This window comes from Anguilla rostrata, chromosome 2 (assembly GCF_018555375.3).
Source record: "Anguilla rostrata isolate EN2019 chromosome 2, ASM1855537v3, whole genome shotgun sequence".
Classification (NCBI taxonomy): Eukaryota; Metazoa; Chordata; class Actinopteri; order Anguilliformes; family Anguillidae; genus Anguilla; species Anguilla rostrata.
In genome coordinates, this window is record NC_057934.1 from 61,999,552 (window position 1) to 62,022,373 (window position 22,822).

General features: G+C 42.3%; 1 protein-coding gene and 1 gene segment (V, D, J or C); one reads left to right on the forward strand and one right to left on the reverse strand.

The window, feature by feature from the left end:
* LOC135248730 (immunoglobulin heavy constant mu-like) overlaps positions 1–11,529 on the forward strand; it is a 35,713-nt gene extending 24,184 nt beyond the window's left edge. The window contains 8 exon segments of the C gene segment in view: positions 5,977–6,288; positions 6,580–6,873; positions 7,233–7,526; positions 7,958–8,284; positions 8,979–9,296; positions 9,806–10,084; positions 10,816–10,964; positions 11,251–11,529. Of these exon segments, the coding sequence occupies positions 5,977–6,288; positions 6,580–6,873; positions 7,233–7,526; positions 7,958–8,284; positions 8,979–9,296; positions 9,806–10,084; positions 10,816–10,964; positions 11,251–11,259 (1,982 nt within the window).
* Positions 11,530–12,765: 1,236 nt separating this feature from the next.
* The window catches only part of LOC135248729 (complement C3-like), a 28,078-nt gene continuing 18,021 nt past the window's right edge, over positions 12,766–22,822 (reverse strand). For both annotated transcript variants that reach the window (XM_064323638.1, XM_064323636.1), the window contains exons 28-45: positions 22,317–22,520; positions 22,054–22,129; positions 21,497–21,656; positions 20,855–20,974; positions 19,776–19,929; positions 19,139–19,302; positions 18,168–18,323; positions 17,749–17,808; positions 17,495–17,588; positions 16,737–16,788; positions 16,250–16,337; positions 16,006–16,095; positions 15,544–15,649; positions 15,072–15,161; positions 14,646–14,729; positions 14,228–14,308; positions 13,754–13,901; positions 12,766–13,049 (exon numbers count right to left, since the gene is read on the reverse strand). In XM_064323638.1, coding sequence (XP_064179708.1) covers positions 12,905–13,049; positions 13,754–13,901; positions 14,228–14,308; positions 14,646–14,729; positions 15,072–15,161; positions 15,544–15,649; positions 16,006–16,095; positions 16,250–16,337; positions 16,737–16,788; positions 17,495–17,588; positions 17,749–17,808; positions 18,168–18,323; positions 19,139–19,302; positions 19,776–19,929; positions 20,855–20,974; positions 21,497–21,656; positions 22,054–22,129; positions 22,317–22,520 — 2,072 coding nt within the window. In that variant the 3' untranslated portion in view covers positions 12,766–12,904. The remainder of the gene's footprint in view (positions 13,050–13,753; positions 13,902–14,227; positions 14,309–14,645; positions 14,730–15,071; positions 15,162–15,543; positions 15,650–16,005; positions 16,096–16,249; positions 16,338–16,736; positions 16,789–17,494; positions 17,589–17,748; positions 17,809–18,167; positions 18,324–19,138; positions 19,303–19,775; positions 19,930–20,854; positions 20,975–21,496; positions 21,657–22,053; positions 22,130–22,316; positions 22,521–22,822) is intronic.

Genomic DNA, 22,822 nt, shown 5'->3' on the forward strand with positions numbered 1-22,822 from the left:
CATGAAGGAAAACAAAACACATTGTTGAGCTGAGAGATATGAGGCTGAATATGAGGTGAAATAGCCTTATTTTAACAGACGCAATCTTCGTTTCTTCTTTTACTTTAACAGCAAATCTAATTAGGAACTATATTCTTGCATGTGTAGTTAAACACAGAAATGTAGGCGTGATAGCAATGGTAATTCATCTTGAAATGCGTACTGGAAAAACAAAGAAATGTATTTAGGTAACTAAATATTTTTTTGTGAGGAATAGGCAAGACTTCAGTGTTCACAGCTTCTATTTTTCATTGATTTGTGACAAAGTACATGCTTGTTTTTCATGTACTTACATACATGCTTTTCCCTAATTACAGGTGAAATGAGGAACAGATGAGAAGAAATATGTTTGTGTGCTTTTGTGTGTGGATTCTGCTTGCTCAAATACCTCTTATATATGCAAGTATGTTTTTCTATTGAAACAACACCTCTGTGTGAAAGACAATTTATTATGATTTTCTGTGAAGTTACTCTGTACATATTTAATTGTACCACCCACCCCCCATTTCAAATAAAACATGTTGGCCTGTTGCTTCTACACATTTGTTGTCTCCATTACTTTGTTACTTGTCCGTTTTTCAAAAAGACTAAAAGACCTGGTTTTGTGTTTTGAATATGACCAAGTTTCATAACATCATTTTATATATTGTTTTGGATCAAGACCAGTTGCTTTTTTTCTCCACACTTTCCTGTTACCATCACTATGCTACTGATTAATTCTCAACTTTTTTCTCAACGACAAAACTACAGGAGGACTTTTTAGTAAACTGTAACCTGCATATTCTGTTCTTGAGGCTTACTAGTGGATTGTATTTTGCAGTGAACCCCTTGAGTTGTATGGTATGGTTGTATGGTAGTGTTATATAGTCTTTATATTAATGTTTGATACATCTAGGTCAACAACGTGGAGAGCGTTCTTGATCTTTTTTGACAATTGAAAAGGAGTTTTTCTTCACAATTGAGAGCATTCTTTGGTCATCCACTACTGTGGTTTTCTGTGGTCTACCGGGCTGTTTGCTATTGCTGAGCTTGCAAGTGAATTCTTGCATTTTAACTATGTACCAAACAGTTATATTTTGACACACCCAATGTCTTAACTATGTCTCTGATCATTTTATTCTCATTTGTCCATCTCATGATGGCCTGCTTTACTGCCATTGAAAATTCATGTTGAGAGACAACAGCAATAGACTCCAAATGCAAATTTCACACCTAAAATCACTTATAGAACTTATGTTAGCTTTCTTGCGCATGAACTAAGGACACAACAACACACAGCTGGCCAAGAAACATCTGAACAGCCAGTTGTTTCATTACTTCTGGAGTGCAGAAGTAATAGGATTGTATGTATGTGTGTATATAATGCATATACACACACACACACACACACACACTCACACACTTACACACACGCACATGTAGTTTCAAGTAGCTTCGAATGAGTAATGATAATTTCATGACTATATTTTGGTTTAATTTGCCTTTATTCAAATGAGATGTGGGGAAGTGAAAGCTCCATCTGGGACTACAGAAGCATGACCATTGGACTAATTATATCTCACACTGAATTTCAATGATAAGTTATTTATTCATATTCAGGTTTTACCTGATATACATTTTTGTTGTTGTTTGTCTATCAGTTGGTTTATTTCCTGAAGCGATCTCATGGAAAATATTAACATATTTTGGTGTCCATATTGAGAGACATAGAATGAATTATAATCAGTCGCACCTAAAATGTGAAACAATGAACCAACTGAAACATCACTGACAGCACATGTACAAGTAAACCTATGCTACATTTCTGAGGAGCTAGTTCTTTAACAAGGTTCATTCATGGCCTTTCGTTATTGTTGCAATGTTTTTTAAAAAAGAATAGTTTTGTAAATATAATTATATATATTTTTTTTAATTGATATTTAAAAAGGTTATAACTGATGACTAAACAACATGTCCGATTCTAATCTGATTCCCAACCCACTGCTGTCTGTGCTCAAATTGCAAAGATTATGTTACAAATTCAAGAAAATAAAAGCATAGACTAGCTCGCAAAATAGAGTCAATGACTGTGACTATGACGGGGTCTTCAAGAAAAGGGTTAAAAACTCCCTCTTTTGTATGAGCATAAACATACAAAAGAGGGAGTTTTTAATCCTTTTCTTGAAGACCCCCTCATAGTCATAGTCATAGTGCTATGAAAGTATGTCTACAATGAGAAGCAATGTAGACTCATGCAACACTGCACAAATGCTTCCTTGCATAACTCTAAAATTTTACTTTAGTTTGTTACATTTTTTTTTAGGTTTTCTCAACCGAAAAATATTTGGTTCATACAAACAAAGCAAAAAAATCTTTAATTAAGAAAACCAAAAAAATATATAGCTCAAACAAACTGGAGTAAAAAAAATTAGGTTTATCTACTGAAATATTTTTTCAATGTATACAGATGTGGCTATTTAGTACAACGCAGATATGTACATAAACTGATACCAGTGACCTCAAGGCTACACCAGATAAAATTTGTGACTTTGGAAAAAACATATGTAGCTTCAGCTATTTTTCGGTTGAGAAAACTTTTTTTTATGACAGGTTTACACCGGTGTGGTTTTGAAATACAAACCAAACCTATCATTAAAAGAGCAATGCATTTTTTAATCTAATTAAACCAGAAGTACCAGCACTCACTCACAACTGATAATCAGCTCTAAAATTTTACTTGAGTTTGTTACATTTTTTTTATGTTTTCTCAACCGAAAAATATTTGGTTCATACAAACAAAGCAAAAAATCATTAATTGAGAAAACCAAAAAAATATATAGCTCAAACAAACTGGAGTAAAAAAAAATAGGTTTGGCTATTTAGTACAACGCAGATATGTACATAAACTGACACCAGTGACCTCAAGGCTACACCAGATAATGTTTGTGACTTCGGAAAAAAGATATGTAGCTTCAGCTATTTTTCGGTTGAGAAAATCTAAAAATAATTTTTTTTTTAATACAGGTATAACAAACTCAAGTAAAATTTTAGAGTTATCCAAGGAAGCATTTGTGCAGTATTGCATCAGTCCATATTGCGTCTCAATGTAGACATACTTTCATAGCACATGTATAAAATAGCCACTGCATGGCGGCCTGTATGCTGGATAGAGATGAAAAATAATTAATCATCTGATATTTTATTTAGGGTGGCGGGATTTAGGGGGCTTAGATTCATTCTTGTAATAATTACCTTTAATTACCTTTAACTGACTGTATCTGACAGCTGTGAACGAGAATGAGGAAACGACGGTACATGTGGGCAGTCAGGCTTCAGCAAGCGGATCGCCCTGAGGACGGAAACGTTAAGTAACGCCCAGGTCCCAAAAAAGCACCCGAGAGTGTACAAGCAGAACCGAAACTCAACCGCAAAAAATCCTCACCTGCGACTCACCGAGGCTCCACAGGCAGCTGTGTTTCTCGTTCTCTGCGTGCATTTGCAAGTCGCACATTTGCATTACCCGCAACCCACTGTTGCTCTGACTTTTTTTATGACAGGTTTACACCGGTGTGGTTTCGAAATACAAACCAAACCAAATCATTAAAAGAGCAATGCATTTTTAATCTAATTAAACCAGAAGTACCAGCACTCACTCACAACTGATAATCAGCCTTGCTACAAAGTGTGGTTAGCAAAGACATTATGCACAGGTGACAGGAAGGACCCTGTGCTAAAGTCTGAAGAAGACACATTTTTTTTAATTTTCTGTAGATTTTGATTCACCGCAATGTCTTGGTGACATTTATCACAAGTTCCTTATCGCTGAAATCAAATGTAGGCGAATATTAATAATTGATCACCATCCTTTACAATGAAATGTGAATATTTATACTCAGGTGGATAATATAAAATATAATATATATGGATATCAAATATGCAGATTATACAAAGCTGCTGAGTATTATATGAACAGTCTGTTGATTGCTGTAGATGTATTTTGCTTGTTTAAAGATGTCTTCATATTGATTGGAAAAAAGGCTATTTAAAACGTAATGCCATTTTATTTTTGGGGTAAAAATCTTCAATCTTGAAAGCTACAGAAAATTGGGTGTTTTATTTTATTTTTAAGCTGCTGCAATCTCAAGTACAGCTTCATGTTCAGGGTATACACAAACTGAACTGTTTTTTGGTCTAAGGACCAAAAAACCTCAGAAATGCTGTCAGTTTACTGTGTATTTTAATGCGTACCTGAAGGGGAAACCTAAAGTGTTTTTTCATCAGAAACAAAAGAGCAAATCGGGAACAATAACACTCCACAGCAAAAACACATCTGGAAATTGAACGTTGAACAGGTAGAAAGTAAAATGTTCAGTGTTAAATCAACACTTACCGACTAAATATAGTTCTGATTGGACTCATAATGCATTCTGTCAGAGCTGAATTAATCTTGAAATTTTACTGTGCAGTTTTTAGGAGCTCTAATTATTTTTCTGGATTTATCTTTAGAGCTTAATTTTCAGACACTCAATGATAAACTTGAAGGTGCCACTTAGTAATAAATCAGATGATCAGTGACAGACTTTTCTATTCCTTGTGTTTTTGTCTTAGCTAAATTAGAGAATAACTATATAACATTTTTAGATTTGAAACACGTAATTATGCAAATTTATTTATTTATTTATTTTTATTAAAATTAAATAGGCAAATAAGTAACAATCTGCAACGCTTTAATTTCTTGGAAATAAAAACTTTTCTCAAAAATTTATTAAAATAGTCATATTTACATAATCAGAAATTAAGTTCAAAATCATAATCTCAGAGAAATGCATGAAACACATTTTAATTCAATGGAGAACGAACAGTCAAATAAGTGTAATGAATTACATGGCTTATTGATGAACTCAGCACACAAAACTGCCACATTTCATCTATCCATCCATCCATTATCTCTACCAGCTTATTTTGGTCAGGGTCGGGGTGCTGGAGCCTATCTCAGCATGCATTGGGCAAGAGGCAAGAATACACTTTGGACAGGTCGCCAATCTATTGCAGGGCTGGCATATTTCAGTTAACAGGAAACTAGTAATCCCACAAAAAGCATGAGAGAATGGCCCCTTACAGATAAAAGGCTACTCTGTTTATCAGTGCTCTGTAAAGCTGGAGTTTAGGTAGTACTGTCATTCCTAGATTTTTCAAGAAAATTCTTGGTACTTGCTTTGCACAATTTTCAATTGATGTTTGCAAAGTGTGGCTGTTGTTACATGTGTGTGTTTCCTGTGCGTTGCAGACAAATGAGTCACTGCATCGTTTGCAGGAAACAAGTGTTCCCAACAAACATATGCACTATATATACACATATTTTGTAGACAGATGTTTTGGAGTTGAATTTGGCTCCATTGATTTGAACAAACCCTTCAGTCTAAGCAGAGTGTTTTAGAGATTTGTTTACAGAAAAAATGCCACAACAGCGCCAAGTCTAGTCAGAGCGGGCTTGTGATATGTAGCCCAGTAAAGACACTAGTGCCATCTTGAGGACAGATTTGAGAACACTATGTTAAAAATCTTATGTGTCCACACGATGGCGCTATTTGGTTATCAGTCTTGACTCAAATAAACGTATATCTTAAGGACAGAAATTCATAAACATGTAAATACGTTCAAAATAATTGGTCTGTATGAATTTAAGGATACTAAAGAAAGTATTTAGATTCTCTGACAGTATTTCCTTGATAATGCTGTATGAATTTCTCTGTGGCGACAATCATATCGTCACCTGAGTATTTGAAAAGTTTAATTACAAAATAAAAGGCAAAGGAACTTATCATTACACTGTCAGTGGAAAACAGATGAGTGCTCTTATCAGTTGTTGTGATCATGTATAAATGAGTAAATAAAATGTATATAATTCATTCATTTTCTTGGGTTAATGTCTCACTCTTAATTCTTTCTTGATTCCAGCTGAACCGCCAATTATTCCCAAAATGTCACTGTTCCTCGAGATGAGGAGTGACCCAGCAGAAGCCAAAAAGGTCACTTTGGTCTGCTCACTGACCGGCTTTTACCCAAAAGAAATCACAGTAGAATGGGAAGAGGACAAAATACCTATTCAAGGCTCTAAAAATGCGAGGATTATGGTGAACGATGATAAAACGTTCAGCCAAACCAACCAGCTGGACGTTGACAATGAAAAATGGCTTTCTGGCTCAGAGTATACTTGCAAAGTTACCCATAAATCAAACTCAAAAAAACTCTCCACCAGCATTTGCTCAAGTAAGTGGCAGTTGGTGTAATTGGTTTACATTGAATTCAATTTTGAGAAATATTCTTGTCTATGCCTGTCATGTATGTTGTTTTTACATTTATGACATAGGTACAACTGCTTGGTTTACCATTATGACGTCAACATATGCAGTATTTTTATAATTAATGGACCAGTAAGCATTTTTAAGTTATCTCATTGTGAAATGGCACCTATCTAGTACAGATACAGAACTACATTAGGAAACATTCAGTGTATATTGTGATACACATTTTGCATTCAACCCCATTTTTTATTTTCAGCTCATCCCACTTCTCCACCATCTCTGCAATTGGAGAGTGCTGAAAGAAATGATGGTTTCACAGTCACCTGTAAAGTGTTTACCGCCTACAAAAGCAAAGTTCGTTGGATCAGTGATGGAAGTACGACAGAAGATTCAAAAGAATATGAAGAACTGAAGGACTCCGAAAACAGACTTCAGGGATTTCAACACCACTTACCTTTGACCAAGGACAAATGGAAATCCGTGAAGTCACTCACATGTGAAGTCCAACACAAATGTTTCGGCACTGTAAGGGGGACCATAAACATAACAGGTAACTGGGTAACTGTAAAATGGACTGCATTTATATAGCGCTTTTATCCAAAGCACTTTACAATTGATGCCTCTCACTCACCAGAGCAGTTAGGGGTTAGGTGTCTTGCTCAGGGACACTTCGACACGCCCAGGGCAGGGATCGAACCGGCAACCATCTGACTGTCAGACAACCGTTCTTACGTCCTGATCTATGTAGCCTCTAAAATTACAACTGAAATTACAAAGGCCGCTCAATTCATTGCCCTTGTCAGCTTATTTTAGAAAAATCTCATAATCATTCAGACAAATGCAGCATTCAAACAGGCCACCAAAGCTGAGAGAATGCAGATGAAGTCTTGACCATAATGCTTCTTGTAGGTGAAACATCTGTCGAGCTTTACCTGCAGCAAGGCCCACAGAGACCAGGAAGGAAGGTCCAAAAAGGTCTCTGTCTGGTCTCTGGATTTAACCCTCAAGTCAGATGGCAGTTGGAATCAGTGGAAAAGCCAGCAGCAGCCAGCAGGACTGTGACAGCAAAGAATGGACACACCGTAGTGGCAAGTGAGATAGAGGTGCTACAGCAAGAGTGGATCAAAGGTGTCCTCCTCACCTGTGTGGTTGAGGACCAGGCTCTGGTCAAACCAATCTCCAAGAACGTCAGCATATGCACACGTATGTGAGACAGGGGGGTGGGGTGGGGTGGGGTGGGGTGGGGTGGGCGGGGGGGTTCTTTTGACTTTCAGGTCAGCAAATTATGTTATATTTTTCTAAATCTGTTGTGTCGGAATTAGTTGTTTCCTGCACACTTGCCTACTTTTGTTATGTGAACTTTTTGTCAAGAAAGTCTTCAAATTAGCCTGTGAACCTGTATAATAAAAGCATGGATGTTCAAAAAATAATGTAGACATATGGGTTTTATTCAGAACATTGCTAGATTTGGGGATATTGGGAGATTTTATTCCCATGACTTCATGTCATGTCTACTGATCACCTTCTAGATGACATAATTTAGGAATTACTTGACCATGCTCTTCCTCAAACTTTACTTTCAACCGCAATAATTTGCTGATCTGGTCTGTGGTCTCTTCCTCTCGCTCTTTCAGTGACTCCGCCCTCCTCTCAGACAGCAGAGCTGTTCCTGACTGGGCCCCCGCTCCGGGACACGCGGAAACAGAAGGGCCTTCCTTTCGTCTGTCTGCTGGTCGGCTTTGACACAAGCTACTTCACCATCACCTGGAAGGTGAACGGGATGCGCCCTCTGGAGGGAGACAAGAGGGAGCCGCCGAGCAGGAATGACAACGGAACGGAGACCGTGCGCAGCACGCTTGACGCCAAGAGGAGCGACTGGCGCGCAGGCTCTCGAATCACCTGCGAGGCCAGGCACTTGTGCTCTGACAAGCCCTTAGAGAGGCATCTGGTGAAAGCTAAAGGTGAGTTTCTCCCCTACAGTCGGCCTCCATCGCACCATTTAAAAAGGCCAATGACAAATTAGCATTCCTGAGCATATTCTTTCTCAGGACTACTGACGATTTATTGATTTATTGATGGTTGCGGATTCAGGGGAGAGTTCTGTTCTGGTACTGCTTGACCCTACTCTGGCTGCTGACACTATTGATCATGCTATTCTGATCAGTAGATTAAGACTGTGGGTTGGTATTTCTAGGATTGCCGGTTCTGTTTATCAAACAAAGAAATTCTTTGTATCACTTGGTAATTTTACCTTCTTAACTTCAGTGATAGGGTGGTGTACCTCAAGGCTCAAATCTTGGGCCAGTATTCTTCTTTGTATGTATGCTACCCCTGGGCCCTATTACTTCACCCCATCTTCTTGGGCCTAACATAGTTACTGACTTTAAGGGACAATAGAAAGCCACCTGGCAGGTTTCCAGAACTAGATTTGATCATCTCACGTGATCATTATTTTTACATGATCTCGGTAAAATACAAATAAAAAAATGTCATTGAAAAAACGCTGTTTTCATCAAAAGAATTTTGTTGAGTAATGAGTTAGTTCAGGTCTTGTTTTTAAACACACACACACACACACACGCATGCGTGCACTCGCACACACACACAAACAAAACTGATTGCTGTGTTGTTGTTGTCGTTCACTTTTGGCCCCAGATACCAGGCCACCCACAGTCAAGGTCCTGGCCCCGTCTGACTCCGAGCTGGCGGAGTCCAGCAATGCCAGCCTCCTGTGCGTGGCGTCCGATCTCTCGCCCTCCCAAGCGGATGTACACTGGGAGCTGAATGGGGAGCGGCTCCCGGCGTCCCGTTACTCCAGCAGCCCGCCGCTCCAGGTCGTCGGGAGCAACAGCTACGTCATGCACAGCTGGCTGCTGGTGCCGGGGTCCGAGCGGCCAAAGGGCGGGTACTCCTGTGTGGTCACGCACGACTCATCAGAGACGCCAGTGAACCACACCATATCTGATGTGTTCGGTATGGAGATTATCTACTTATTTTGTGTGTGTGTGCGTGTGTATGTATTTCATCAGTGAGGCTAATGTAGGTGTTAGTGAAAGGATGTCTTAAAATATGATTTTGTCTTCGAATTAATTAGCATATCTGATTTGCATGAGAAATGTATCAAAAATCCACTAATAAATGGAAATGATTCCACACCAGGTGATGTGTAAATGCACATTCAAATGAACGGCCATACATTGGCAACCCCCCCCCCCCCCCCCCCCCCAAAAAAAAAAAAAACCCAGTCAATTAAGATATATTATCACAGTTCTGATTTGAGGGAAATTTTGTTGGTCAGTGCAAAAACATATTTGTGAACCGATTATTTTGTTAGTAAGAAAAAAAAAACAATTTGTGAATCTCATTTTATTTGTGGAAGAAGAAGATTCGGCACACAGTGCAATGGTCCCAAGTGAATTCAGTGCCAAATTCTGGGCGGGTGAACTACCGCTCCCTGTAACGAAGCATCTTGTACCCCCCAGCCTCGGTGACCCGCACCCCGCCCCACGCCAGGTTGCTGTATGTCGCCGGGGGACTGATCTGCCTGGTCCACGGGTTCAGTCCAGCCGCCATCAATGTCACCTGGGTCCTGAACAGCGGGGAGGAGCTGCTGGAGTACAACACCAGCGATGTGTCCAGAGGGGCTGATGGGAAGTTCACCATCTGGAGCTACCTGCGGGTTTCCTGGCAACCTGGGGCCATGTACACCTGTAAGGTGGCCCACGTCACGAAGAATCTGTCAATCAGTAAGAGCGAGCCAGGTACGCTCACCAGTTCTTGATATTCTGTTTTTGAAATATGTTTTTTTTATTTTTCACAAGTAAGCCCAAGGTGAGGAGGGTATCAAGGTGAAGAGGGTATAAGGGGAATTTGGGGTGATTGATTGATCGATCAATCACTCAACTGATTGATTAATTAATGCATTCCTTGCATTTATAAAGTGCTTTTCACACCAGCCGACAACTCATAGAGCTTCACAGTGATGAGTGGGAAATGCCTCAACCACCACCAATGTGTAGCACCCACATGGGTGATGCACAGCAGCCATTTTGCACCAGACACTCACCACACATCAGCTGAGATGGAGTGGGAGAGAGCAATTTTCAGCCAATTAAATTGGGGGATGATTAGGTTGCAGGTTGAGAGAGAGGTCTCTCTCATTAGACCTTGGGTATATGGCAACAGGGTAACACAATGGTCAGGAACTTGGGTTAGCAACGCAGAGTTTGATTGACAGGTGGGAAAAGGTGTCCTTCTACACAAGCTGAATTGATTCAGTGAACATCCACGTACAGAAACGCATCACACGTAAAAAAGAAAAATAAATAAATAAAAACATTTTTTAAAGAAAAATGAGTAAGCGCATCCGCTAAAATGTAGATATACGGTCAGCCTCGTTTTACATTATCAATAACCTACATGGAACATATTAGCTGCCCTCGCTGACTGATCACTCAGTACTAGTGCGTCTTCCTTGTTTCCTCTCCTGAAGACGTCGGCGCAGAGAACGAGTACTTCAACGAAAACACACAGGAGCCACCGTCAGCTGACAGCCCTGAGGAACTGTGGAACACTGTCTATGCCTTCCTCGGCATGTTCATCATCGCTCTATTCTACAGCATCACTGTGACATTAGCACTGGTAAGGATGAGGCCATTCAAACCGCTCATAAAGACAATGGCGACCGGTTCATTTGCTTCTCTGCGTTAAAGCAAATCATGATTCAGGCAGCATGTGCAATTACAGTCCGAGAGTTATTTTTAGTTGTGTGCTTTTTGTTTTACTATTACGAAATAATAATAATAATAATAATAATAATAATAATAATAATAATAATAACTGTTATTATTATTACTATTATTAGTAGTAGTAGTAGTATGATGGTGTCATTGTGTAATTTCTGACTTTAATATGCTTCTTTTTACAGATGAAATAACAAGAAGATCACATATCCTGTGGTAGTGATATTTTTAATGGGGAAATACTTCATGTTTTTCAAACCAACTGGTACTAAGAAATTATTCAGTTGTACCTTTGTTGTTGTTTTTTAATGCTTGCTTTTTAATTAGTAGCTCTTCTCCAATTTGTCTAGCTCTGCTTTTTAGTTCAATTGCAACCTTAATTTGTCCTTTGTCTTATTTAAAAATAAACTAATCAGGATTACTTATGAGGAATCTGGCTACAGACATTAAATGATGATATGGTATATTTTTGGGGCTTGGTGACTTTATCTTACGCAAGCAATTTTACGTCACTTATAATGTTTCTGTGCGAAATCTCCATCAATGCGCATGCTAGACCTCAGCTGAATTTACCCCCAAATCAAGTGCAGAGACAGAATATCATCACACTGACACAAGTAATACAAGTAATAATGTATCATTCCTTTCAATGCTGTATTACTGTATTGTATTGAAAAAAGGTGACCATGGTCTCAGTGGGTTTTCCCTTTTTATACAACAGTAATAATAATAAATATGCGTATTGGCATGGAATCTCTGAGAAACCTTTCATTATCTTTGCAATTCCTAAAGCAATAGTCTATTCCTGTGTGGGCCCCATGTTAGTCAACCAAATTTTCATGTCAGCAAGATGCTCCTTTCTTTGAAACATTACCCTGAAAGAGAGCATGCACCACCATTTTGTTTCCCTTGCCTCAAGATCCCATAGTTCATTGCAGGTCCCCAGCTAAGCTGCACAGATGTACAATAATAGAGACAGTCGTAGCTGCCCTTAGTGAACGAATGCCAAATCTGAGGTGGTCAAACCACACAGACTGAGGATACTGCAGCAATTAGATTAACCCTAACCCTAACTGTAAAAAAAATAAATAAATAAATAAATCTGGGAAAAACAAAACTGTTGATACAACAATGAAAAACCAAATGGTCCTTTATACCAACAATATCTTCATTTTCATTGGTTCAGTTGAATAATGTTACTTCTACAACAATTTAATGTGGAATTAACATGACAAAATAGGACCTCAGTTTGACTGAGACCAGAGATGCAGAACAGCAGCTGAGTCACCTCCACCCTTCTCTCCACCTTTATTAGAACATTTTTTCCACATATGGAGAGCTACTATTTTGCTATTTTTGATTTTTCATTTTTGTGATGATGACAAGCTGTTCTGATTATACTTTCAGCATTTAACTGCGCATACTGCACATTGACTTCAACTGCACATGGACTTCAACACATAAAACTAACTTGTTTGTAAAAATGCTATTTGAGAAGAAACTATTGAAATAAATTGCTTTTTCACATTAAGAAATGTATTGAAATATATGAAAATATTGAAAAACATATTAATTATAGCCACCTTTGTCTCAGTGGGATGTATATAAAAAACTAACCAATAATGTATTCTTAAGCAAGCATGGCAATATATTAGCATGTACTGTAAAATATATTTGGAGGGCCAAAAAAAACAACTTCATTAGTCAGTGTATTATGGTATATTTTTCAATATGTGGTAATATATTTTCATTGTGCAGCAGTACAAAAGAGTCTGCGGTACGGCAGGGTCCCATAAATCCATGGGCGTGGCTCTAATTTTGGCAAAGCAGCACAGTTACTCAGGACAGGCAGCCCTTCTCCATAAGGTCAGAGGTCAACATCGCCAGCTGGGTGCACCGTTTGGCAAGCCCTGAGTCACTCTTGCATTCGGCCTCTGTTGGCCATTGCTCCACCCAGCTCTTCTTCCCAAGGGTGTAGGTGTATCTAAGAGAGGAAGCGCAATCTGTCAGACAGAACAGTGGTCAAACTGACACCTCTCTACCTGAACTCATCTTAGCCCGGTTCTGTTCTGGACGGCTGATGAGACTGGAACCTAGCAGCAATTAATCAATCAATCAAATCAATTAATCGGTAAAAACGGTATAATAGTGAAGCTGTGATTACATCCCCCACTCTCCTACACCTTTGCCGCTGGAATTCAAACATTTATACAACTGGATATCAGACCCTTCCTCAATGTCATGAGGTTCTCTACAAAAACAGACAGGATGTAGCTACACTCAAACCGGCATTCCTTTAATGCTCATTTCAAAGTGCCAAACATGAGATCATGTTGCTGTTCTACAGAATAATTGTCAAACCACCCACAGCCCCCTTCCAAGAGTCTGTGGATGTTTGCAGGTTTTGTAAGTAAAATTGCAATTTATGATTTAGCAGATGCTTTTGCCTAAAGTGACTTACAGAAGCTGTATTTAATATAGCTATAGGACCACCAGTGGTGAGGCTAAGTAAAGCTACAACCCAATCGGTGCCACCGTAGATGTGAGTCGCAAGACGTTCACACTGAAGAGCGGTTAGCGCTAACAGCTCTGCTTTCCTGGGTAAACACTGTGACGAACGCACTGGTGGACGCGCAGCGCAGTTCAAACACCCTCATCTACCCCCGAGTCCGTCGCCTCTCCGTTCACCTGTTGGTGGAGCTGTCCTGATGCCAGATATCCGCGGGAGGGCCCATAATGAGGTACTCCTTTCCCTCCTGGAGGTCCAGTCCCTCGCGGCAACCCGAGTGTGAGATAAAGATCCTTCTGTCAGACGCTTGGACGCCTTCGTCCTTTCCTGGGGGGGGGGGGGGCAGAACGATCGGTACAACACAACGGCTAATGGCTGAGAAAGACAAAGAGAACTGCAGCAGACAGGACTGGCACCTAATGTATTTTCTAAAGAATTTCATCATGTTTAAGGATTCACAAAAATCACGTTGTTGCTTCAATGCAGTTTAACCTTCTTCAGAGTGGCTCTGTTTCCTTAATGCCACACTGTTAACACAAAGTCTTATTGTGACAGGTGGATCTGAAACAATTCCAGAGACTCGCACAGTTTTGCCCCTCAAAAGCCTTTTAAAGACAGGATTTGACCAATGGCGGAAGACTAGCATACTGTACCTTCCTTTATGACCAATAAGATTTCCATTTCATATCTGTCATACTGGCTCCTGCTGACTTTTGAGACTTTCACTTTGTACACTGTAAAACAGAGACATTAACCATGATAAAACCAAAAAAAAGTGGTCCCATTGCAATATTATGCCAATCTGAATGTTTTTGAAAGGAAAGGGGATTATTACGTAATAATGCACTAGGAGCAGCCATAAAGTCATGCTGATGAAAAAAGGCACTCGAAACAGTGTGCTCAACGTCATTAAACTCCATTAATCGTGCCTGGAAGCATTGAACGCAGTTTGCGAGTTGTCTCTCGTCGTCGCCAGAACAGCAGAAGTACAAGACTCTCGGATATCTCCACTATATTTTTGGATGTCCACGTTCCGCTGCTGAGCGGAAGCCGGGGTCTCCCGTGGCGTACCGTGATGGATTCCGGAGCAGGCCTCGTCCTCACGCGTGAAGTCGTCCACAGGCTTGCCCCATCGCTTAGCGACGGCACAGTTCCCTGTGAAAGAGGGGTGGTGAGAGGGGGAGAAACACAGAAAGGCTCACTGTGGCCGACCACCTCAGACCCCAGCCAGTATATCTATACTGTGTAACAGCACTGTGAAAGAAGAGTATTAGAATGGATTCATTTTACTTTAAGATGTGATCTCTTACACTCTGAGCAATTAAATTGTAAATGTAATACAGAAATCCCTCACACACACACACACAGGCAGACACATGCAAGCAGACAAACAACACACAAACACGCACCTGTGCACGTACACTTACACACACACACAAGCACACGCGCACGCGCACGTACACCTACACACATGCACACGCACACAGCCCCACCCACCCTCAGCACAGTGACAGGTGTCGTTGCTGCAGATCCTCTGCAGCTCCGCCTCCTCTGCCACTGGGTTGTAGAACTTACTGCAGCGGTGGTCTGAGTGGAGAGTCCAGTACAACACTGCCGTTACCATGGATACCGCATACAGGCCACTCACCACACACATGGGCCTGGACTCAATCACCACTCATCCTTAACTTTAAATGAATTCAATTTTCTTATACAATATGGCACATTCAGCATTCAAAAAAATTGTTCATAAAAAGTTTACACAGACAAAAAAATAACCCTTGAATTTATTAGCAAGTCAATGGAAAGGATGCCGGGTGACTGACCATATTATCAACCATAAACTCCAGAATAACACAGACACTCCAGTAAGACCACAGTACTAACTTACACCTTGATATGACCCCTAATGAGCCAGGTAAGTGAGCGCTGCTTTGACCACTGCACGGGGAGTGAACTGTAACTTTACCTGGGTTGTAATACTCATATACAGTGACTGAGGACGGCTGAATCAGCCTCACTTTGAACTTCTGCAGCAGCCGGAAGGAGATGCTCTCCGTCTCCTTGTTTGACACCTGGGAAGGTACAGCATTAGTACAGCTGATCTCCCTCAATCAGTTCTTCCAGATTGACCAAAAATCTATATTTTAAGCATCAGAAAATTTTACATCACTACTGCAACATATCAGAGGATCGTATCTGTACACAGAGGACCTTAACTCTACTTAGAACTGTGCACTCACTGTAATGAATAATCACAGGACTAAGTTCAAGGTTGGACTCGCTAAGTAAGAAAACATTGCGTATTCCCACACGCAGTGTTTAGACGAGGTTTATGAAGCGCAGCGTGCATTTCCAGTCAGTGTTGAGCGGGAGTCCGCTAAGAGCAAGCAGCACACGTTTCCCGTCGGTCAGGCTCACTCATGCTTACCTTGAACAGGTGAATGATGAGCGATCCTCTGTCACTCAGCCCGTCCACAATCTCAAAGTTGTTTATGTAGCGATCCACAGAGTTAGCCAGCTAGGAGAAGCGCAGATAAGTGAGCATAGTCACAACTCACAACACAACTGTGGCACAGGGGTTCAGAGTGCACTTTTTTTTTTTTTTTTTTGCTGAAAATGTTCACCAGATAACTCCCACAATACATTGCAAAAATCGCTAATAAATATCTTACCATCTCTAGGTCCTTATTGTCAGGGACAAAGCCGGTGGGGAGGGTGATGTCCAGGACAACCATTCTGACCTCAGACTGTTGCCGAGACCTGTTGAGCATATAGAGGGGGGATAGGATTATATAAAGGCAGGGGTGCACAACTCCGGTCCTGGAGGGCCGGTCTTGCGTGCTGGTTTTTGTTCCAACCAATTACCTTACTATGCTGGTTCACTCCTGTAGTTGAGCACAGTAAAATCTTCGCAGCTTGCGGCTGTGCTTAAATAAGTACTGTACGAGCATAAAAGTTACACCATCACCCCTCAAACTACTGTCGAATGCAAAAGGCAGCACTCAGTCCTCTTGACCCAGAAAATGTTCAGACGAAGACTTTTCTCTCCACTCTCCACTCTCCACTCAGTGTCCTTTGCTGCCTTGTATTGCTTGTTGTGTAAAGTTGGCTGCAAGCAGCTCATAATCCACATTGCTGGGAGTCATTCTCTGTCCTCACCTCACGTTGATGTTCAGCCTGTACGACCCTTCTGTGTCCTCTGAGGTCTTTCCTTGAACAAAAAAAAAAAAAACTGATCAGTTGACTTCATAAATGCATTTATGGCATGTATACACATGCATTTTCAACATTATTGTTTGTTTTAGTGTCTTAAACTTGGAAAACCCATCTGCAAAATTAGGCCAACAATGCACATGTACAACCACATGACACAGGCTCATAACCAAATAATTCACATCATTTTTATATATTTTTGATTTCCAAAATTACTTTGCATTTTCTGCACTAAAATCATATGCCACATAAATTCCATATACCCGCCATGTAAACACATCACAGAAATATAATTAGTTTTGAACAGGATTTTCACTGACCATAGCTGTAACAAAAGGTTCCTTGTAACAAGTACTTCCTGTACTCCCACATGTATGTAAATGCAACATTGTATGTAAAAATTCTGTTATTCTGTAAATTATATGCATAGCCAATAACATAAAAATGTATAATTGCTAAAAAAAAATTAAATAGGCACTCTGAGACTTAAGAAATTCCCTCCTATTGTATTCCAACTTTATATAGTGCCTTGTATACAGCAGTTAGTGTGGTGCAACCAAGGTGAAACCTGTATGCCAATCTATTGTATTGCCAGTTACATCATTGGAAAGATGTGAAAAAAGTCCAGTATCCAGTGTTCATTATTAAATACTGATGGTTTGGTATTTGGAGAGGGCCTATTGGTGGGTGTACGTGCAGCCTACTGTCTTGCGATTCCTTGACTGTGACGTCCAGGTCAAAGGCGCCACAGCTTTCCTTCTCGTGGACGTCGGGCAGCTGATTGTAGAAGGTCACAACCTGGGCAGAGGGAAATGTACGGGAGGCGTGATGCAATGGAACTGCCCTCGCAATTTACTTAGCAGAATGTGACACGCATTCCCGCAATCCAAACATTCCCAGCACAGGACACAGGAGTGTGTGGGAATGAAGAATGGAAAAACTCCCTGAGTCAGCCTACCTCCAATACCCCCTGGCCGTTCCCAGAAGCTTCCAGCGTGAACGTCTGGTCAATAGTGGCCTTGATGACATCATCACGAAAAAGAGATCATTGTAGGAGAAACACACTTATCACAAACTCCCGGGATTTACAAAATAAATATCCAGAAAGTTGCTCCCAAATGTCAAATTCTCCAGCCTTTTCTGCCTCAGGTAGGATCCACAAATACTGTTTATAAACTAGGTCTTTTTCACAATTTATTGCATGACCACGTGAATAACAAATGTGATGCTGATGCACTGTCATGGTGGAATGAAGGCTTCCTACTGCTGGTGTTTGGCTTTTAAAGGCATACTATGCAGACAGTGTGTGTACGTGCGTGCGTGCGTGTGTGTGTGCGCGCGTGTGTGTGTGTTGGTGTGTATGGACGGGTGCCATACTTTGGCGGACCGGGCAACGTAGGCGGTCTTTGGCTGAAAGGTCCAGACTGTGTCACTGCGCCCAGGCTGGCTGAGGGCCACCCTGAGGTTCAGGTCCTGGGGCGGGGGCTTGTGGATGAGGTACTCTGCCAAAGCCTGCAGGACCACCATGGTGGACTGGGGGGGGGGGGGGGGGGCACAGCACAACAAAGTTAGGGTCACAGCTTGCACTGAGCGACACATTGCACAGCATCGCTGTACAGGGACACAAGCTCGACACGATCGCTACTGGACTGTACTTATGATCCAATCGAACTGCGGTCCAGCAGAGAGTCATTCAGAGAAACACGGCTCAGCCTGACCCAATAAGTGACATAAGCAGCTGCTTTGGGCCCCTTGACCACCAGGCAGTTTCGCTAATGCATTTAATTTAAATATATTTTCAGCATGTGTACCCTGTCCGTGACAGCAGAATCCTCCCTGTGCAGTAGCTGTGAGGATTGTGTGTGTGTGAACCCTCCCTGTGCGGTACCTGTGTGGAGTGCAAGTGTGTGTGTGAATGTGTGTGTGCGTGCGTGTGTGCGTGTGTGTGTGTGTATGCGTGTGAGTGTGTGAGTGTGTGCGTGCAGGCGAACCCTCCCTGTGCGGTACCTGTGTGGAGTGTGAGTGTGTGTGTGTGTGTGGGTGTGTATGGGTGTGAGTGTATGCGTGTGAGTGTGTGTGTGTGTATGCGTGTGAGTGTGTGTGTGTGTATGCGTGTGAGTGTGTGTGTGTGTGTGTATGCGTGTGTGTGAGTGTGTGTGTATGCGTGTGAGTGTGTGTGTGTGTGTGAGTGTGTGTGTGTATGCGTGTGAGTTTGTGTGTGTGTGTGTATGCGTGTGTATGCGTGTGTGTGTGTGTGTGTACGGGTATGAGTGTATGCGTGTGAGTGTGTGTGTGAGTGTGTGTGTGCGTGTGTGTGTGCGTGCGGGCGAACCCTCCCTGTTTGGTACCTGTGTGGAGCCGAAGCCGCCGCCCAGCCTGCGCCGGTCGTTGAGCCACTGGAAGGGCAGGGCGGCTCGCTCCATCTGCCCCATCTTCACCAGGGCCAGCAGGGCGTAGCCCGTGGCCTCCAGCGTGAACAGCTCGTTCTCCCTGTCCGGCCAGTGGGTCTTATCTGTGGGCAGAAACCAGGCCGGAGGGGAGGAGAGAGGGAAGCAGTTTTCTATGAAAGCAACGCTTTTTTTCAGTGAATAGTTAACCGTGCACATTCCCGCTGCCATAACCACCCACGTTTAAAATGGACGCCGCGCGTACGCTACCTCGCTAATGCAGCACCGTCTTTATTTCTGTGAAAGTCATGGGAATTATACTGTCAGTGGAGGAGAGTAAATTCCTCAGACCAAGTATAAAATCAGAGCCAGCTGTCAGTCTCCATGAGTCTCCAAATACCACTTGGGATAAAAGTGTCCGCTAAATACCAAAAGATTAACTGCAACGTGCATTACATTTAAATATTTTGTCGTGCTAAAACTGAAAAACGAACAGGCCTGCCACCGCACCTCCATGCCTAACATACCACACCAGACACTCGTAGGCGGGTGCGCGCGACTTGTGTAGCGGCGGGAGTGCGCGAGCGCTCGCGGGTACCGGGAGACGCGGTCTTCTCCAGCTCCAGCAGGGGCCTGCCGTCCCGCGGGTCCACCAGGGCCAGCGCGTAGGCCGCGATGGCCGCAGTGTAGGGTCTCTGCACTTCTTGCAGCAGCCTCCTCAGGCGGCCGGCGGCTTCCTGCCCGAGCCTGCGCTGTGAGCGAGGAACGGGAAATGAGCGACGCGTCTCACGCCCGACACGCGCTAACACCCCGCACGCCTACTCCGATGCAACGACAGCACACTGCCGCGCATCTGAAAATGCACAGTAGCGCATTTATCGGTACATTCAAATATACACGGAAGGGATTTTTTACACTTATTATGCATTTATATATGATGGCAATATGCATGTATTTGGATATATTTCCATCTCTGTGGGGTTTTACTGAATATTTAATTAGGAATAAATAAAATAAGATAATTTCAATGCATGCCAATTTCATATTTTGGCATATCCAACACAGAAATAATTGGTTTATTTCACATTATATTTCTATATATTACTCAACACATTTCTCAATACAAAAGACTATACATTGTATATTTCAAGTAACAGTTTTTATTTCACAAACAGAGCAGTCTTAAGTGCAATGTGCTGTTGAATGCTGAAAATATTCTGATACCTTCTAATGCTACAAAAAATGGAAAATAATATTTGGATCTTTGCATGTTGTAAATATACATTTTTCTGTGTAAGGGTAGATGGTGTGCTTTCTGCCACACTTCCACAATCTCTCTCTCTTTCTCTCTTGTTCTTTCTCCCCCCTCTCTCTGTCTCTTTCTCTCTCCCACTCTCCCCTCATTTACCCTCTCTCCCTCTTTCTCCCTCTCTTCCCCCCTCTTTCTCTCTCTTTCTCTTGTCATCTCTCGCTCTCTGTCCTACTGAACAACACATCACACTCATCAGACATTGATAAAAATAACAATATCACTAGTGCTTCAAATGCAGAGATCTCATCCTGTGCCATCGTCTGCCATTGTTTTTCCAATAAAAAACAAAAAACAAAAAAACATTTCCTGCTCTATGAAGGTGCAGAGCGAGACCCAGTCCCGGAGATCGGCCGGTCAGAAGTTACCTCCACATCGATGTCGGGGTTGTTGGGATCCTTACAGGTCACCACTGCCTTTGCTTCAGCCATGGCTATCATCACAAACGCGGTGAGGGTGACTGTGGATTCCGTCCCCCCTACACCACCCTGAAGCCACAGAGAGAGGGAGAGAGAGGGAGGTTCAGGAGAAGGACCACACCTCAAACACTCCCCTTCCACCTATCCCCTATAAGAAACCTTCCTGCCCAAAGCCACCTGTTCTCTTTCATTCTCGTTTATGTGCCTCACCCTCCAGTCCCAGCCCATCCTCCCCCCCCACAGTGTCGAGCTGGGGTTCACTAAGCCCTGGAAGTACGGTCAATCCTTCGACGAAGACTTCCCCACACTGCAGACTCTTCAACCATACTACTATTTATCACTTTCAAATACGGATAGTTGCTCAATGAACATAATGCTTGCATACACTTGATGGTGGGGTGCTTCACTCGTGAAAGTACATTTGCGTGTCTGTGTGTGTGTGTGTGTGTGTGTAACAAGAACACTGGAACATAAAAATACCTAATTATGAGAACAGAGCATTCCGGTAATATCCCCTTCCCGAACCGTACATCTGTCATTTCCCAGCTTCTCAGCGACGGTCGACTGGACCGTTTACAGCGCGAATGTTACCGTGATGGTGGCATCGTAGACCGGGGTGTCCTCTGTGAAGACCCCGGTGGGCAGCTGTCTCTCCCTCAGCAGGTACAGGAGTGGGCCGCACACGTGGTCGTCTATCACGGGTATAATGGGGTACGCCATGGAGAACACCTTCACGGTGTACGCCGTGATCCTGAAAGGGGGGAAAACGTGGCTGTCTTCAGAGAAGAGCAGAGAGGAGCGGGGCGCTTCTCCGGAACCGTCCACCAGTCGCACAGAGTGCTGAGATGGATTTATTCTCCTGGGACTAACTGCAGCAAAGGAAATTTCACCCTGTTCCTTTTTTAGTGAGTTGGCAAGAAGCACGTCAACTTCAAAATATGTGCATCGAGTCAAACGTCAAAATCTTATTCAACCTAATCAGGCAGTAATTTCACTCTGAATTGCGAACTGTTTGATTATCAAACCCACAGGCAGCTCAAAAGGCAGGCACGTTGTGAAGTCAACTGATGATCATAACAAATCGAAAGTTCGATGAGGAAAAAAAAACTGAGCTCAAAAAAAAAGACATTTATGACATTCTTTACTACCATGTGCTGGCTCCTTCTTTTGAGTACGGGGGGTAAGAGTCGTCTTTCTTGCGGTATGCCAGCTGTCTTTCATAACCTGTCCAAATAAATCACAAACAGCAACCCGATTTAATCCCACATTGCTTCACCCAGCATAATTTAATCCGGGCGTTTTGTGTTGTATTACAACACCCATTACACGGCAGAATACTGCGGCAGAATCTCTGAATCCGGTTGACCAAAAACACGCTGAAATGTTCTGTTGTTCTCGCTCTCTCGCTCACCTCTCTTAATGTAGGTGAGCGCATCCAGTCGCCGCTGCACCCCCACGCTCTCCCACTGCTGCGCCTTGTCCAGGTAGTGCGTGGCGATGAGGGGGAGGGTGATGGTGGCCAGGTTCTGCTCCACGCAGCCCCCCGGCATGCGGATCAGGGACCCCAGGGCGTCGTCGCTGATGGAGTTGTCGATGGCGTCGGCGATCAGGCTGCCTGCAAGTGGACAGTCGGCCAGGGGACACCGCAGCCGCGGCCAGATATATGTATTACAGATACGTGTGTATTTGTGGCATTGTTGAATTGTCAGGACGCCATCATAAAAGAGACCTTTGCTCTCAATTGGCGTCTCCCTGTTTAAATAAAGGTCTCTGTCTATCTATCTGTCTATCAATCAATCGATTAATCAATCAGTCAACCTATCTATCTATCTATCTATCTCTCTCTCTCTATATGTCTATCAATCAATCGATTAATCAATCAGTCAATCTATCTATCTATCTATCTATCTATCTAAT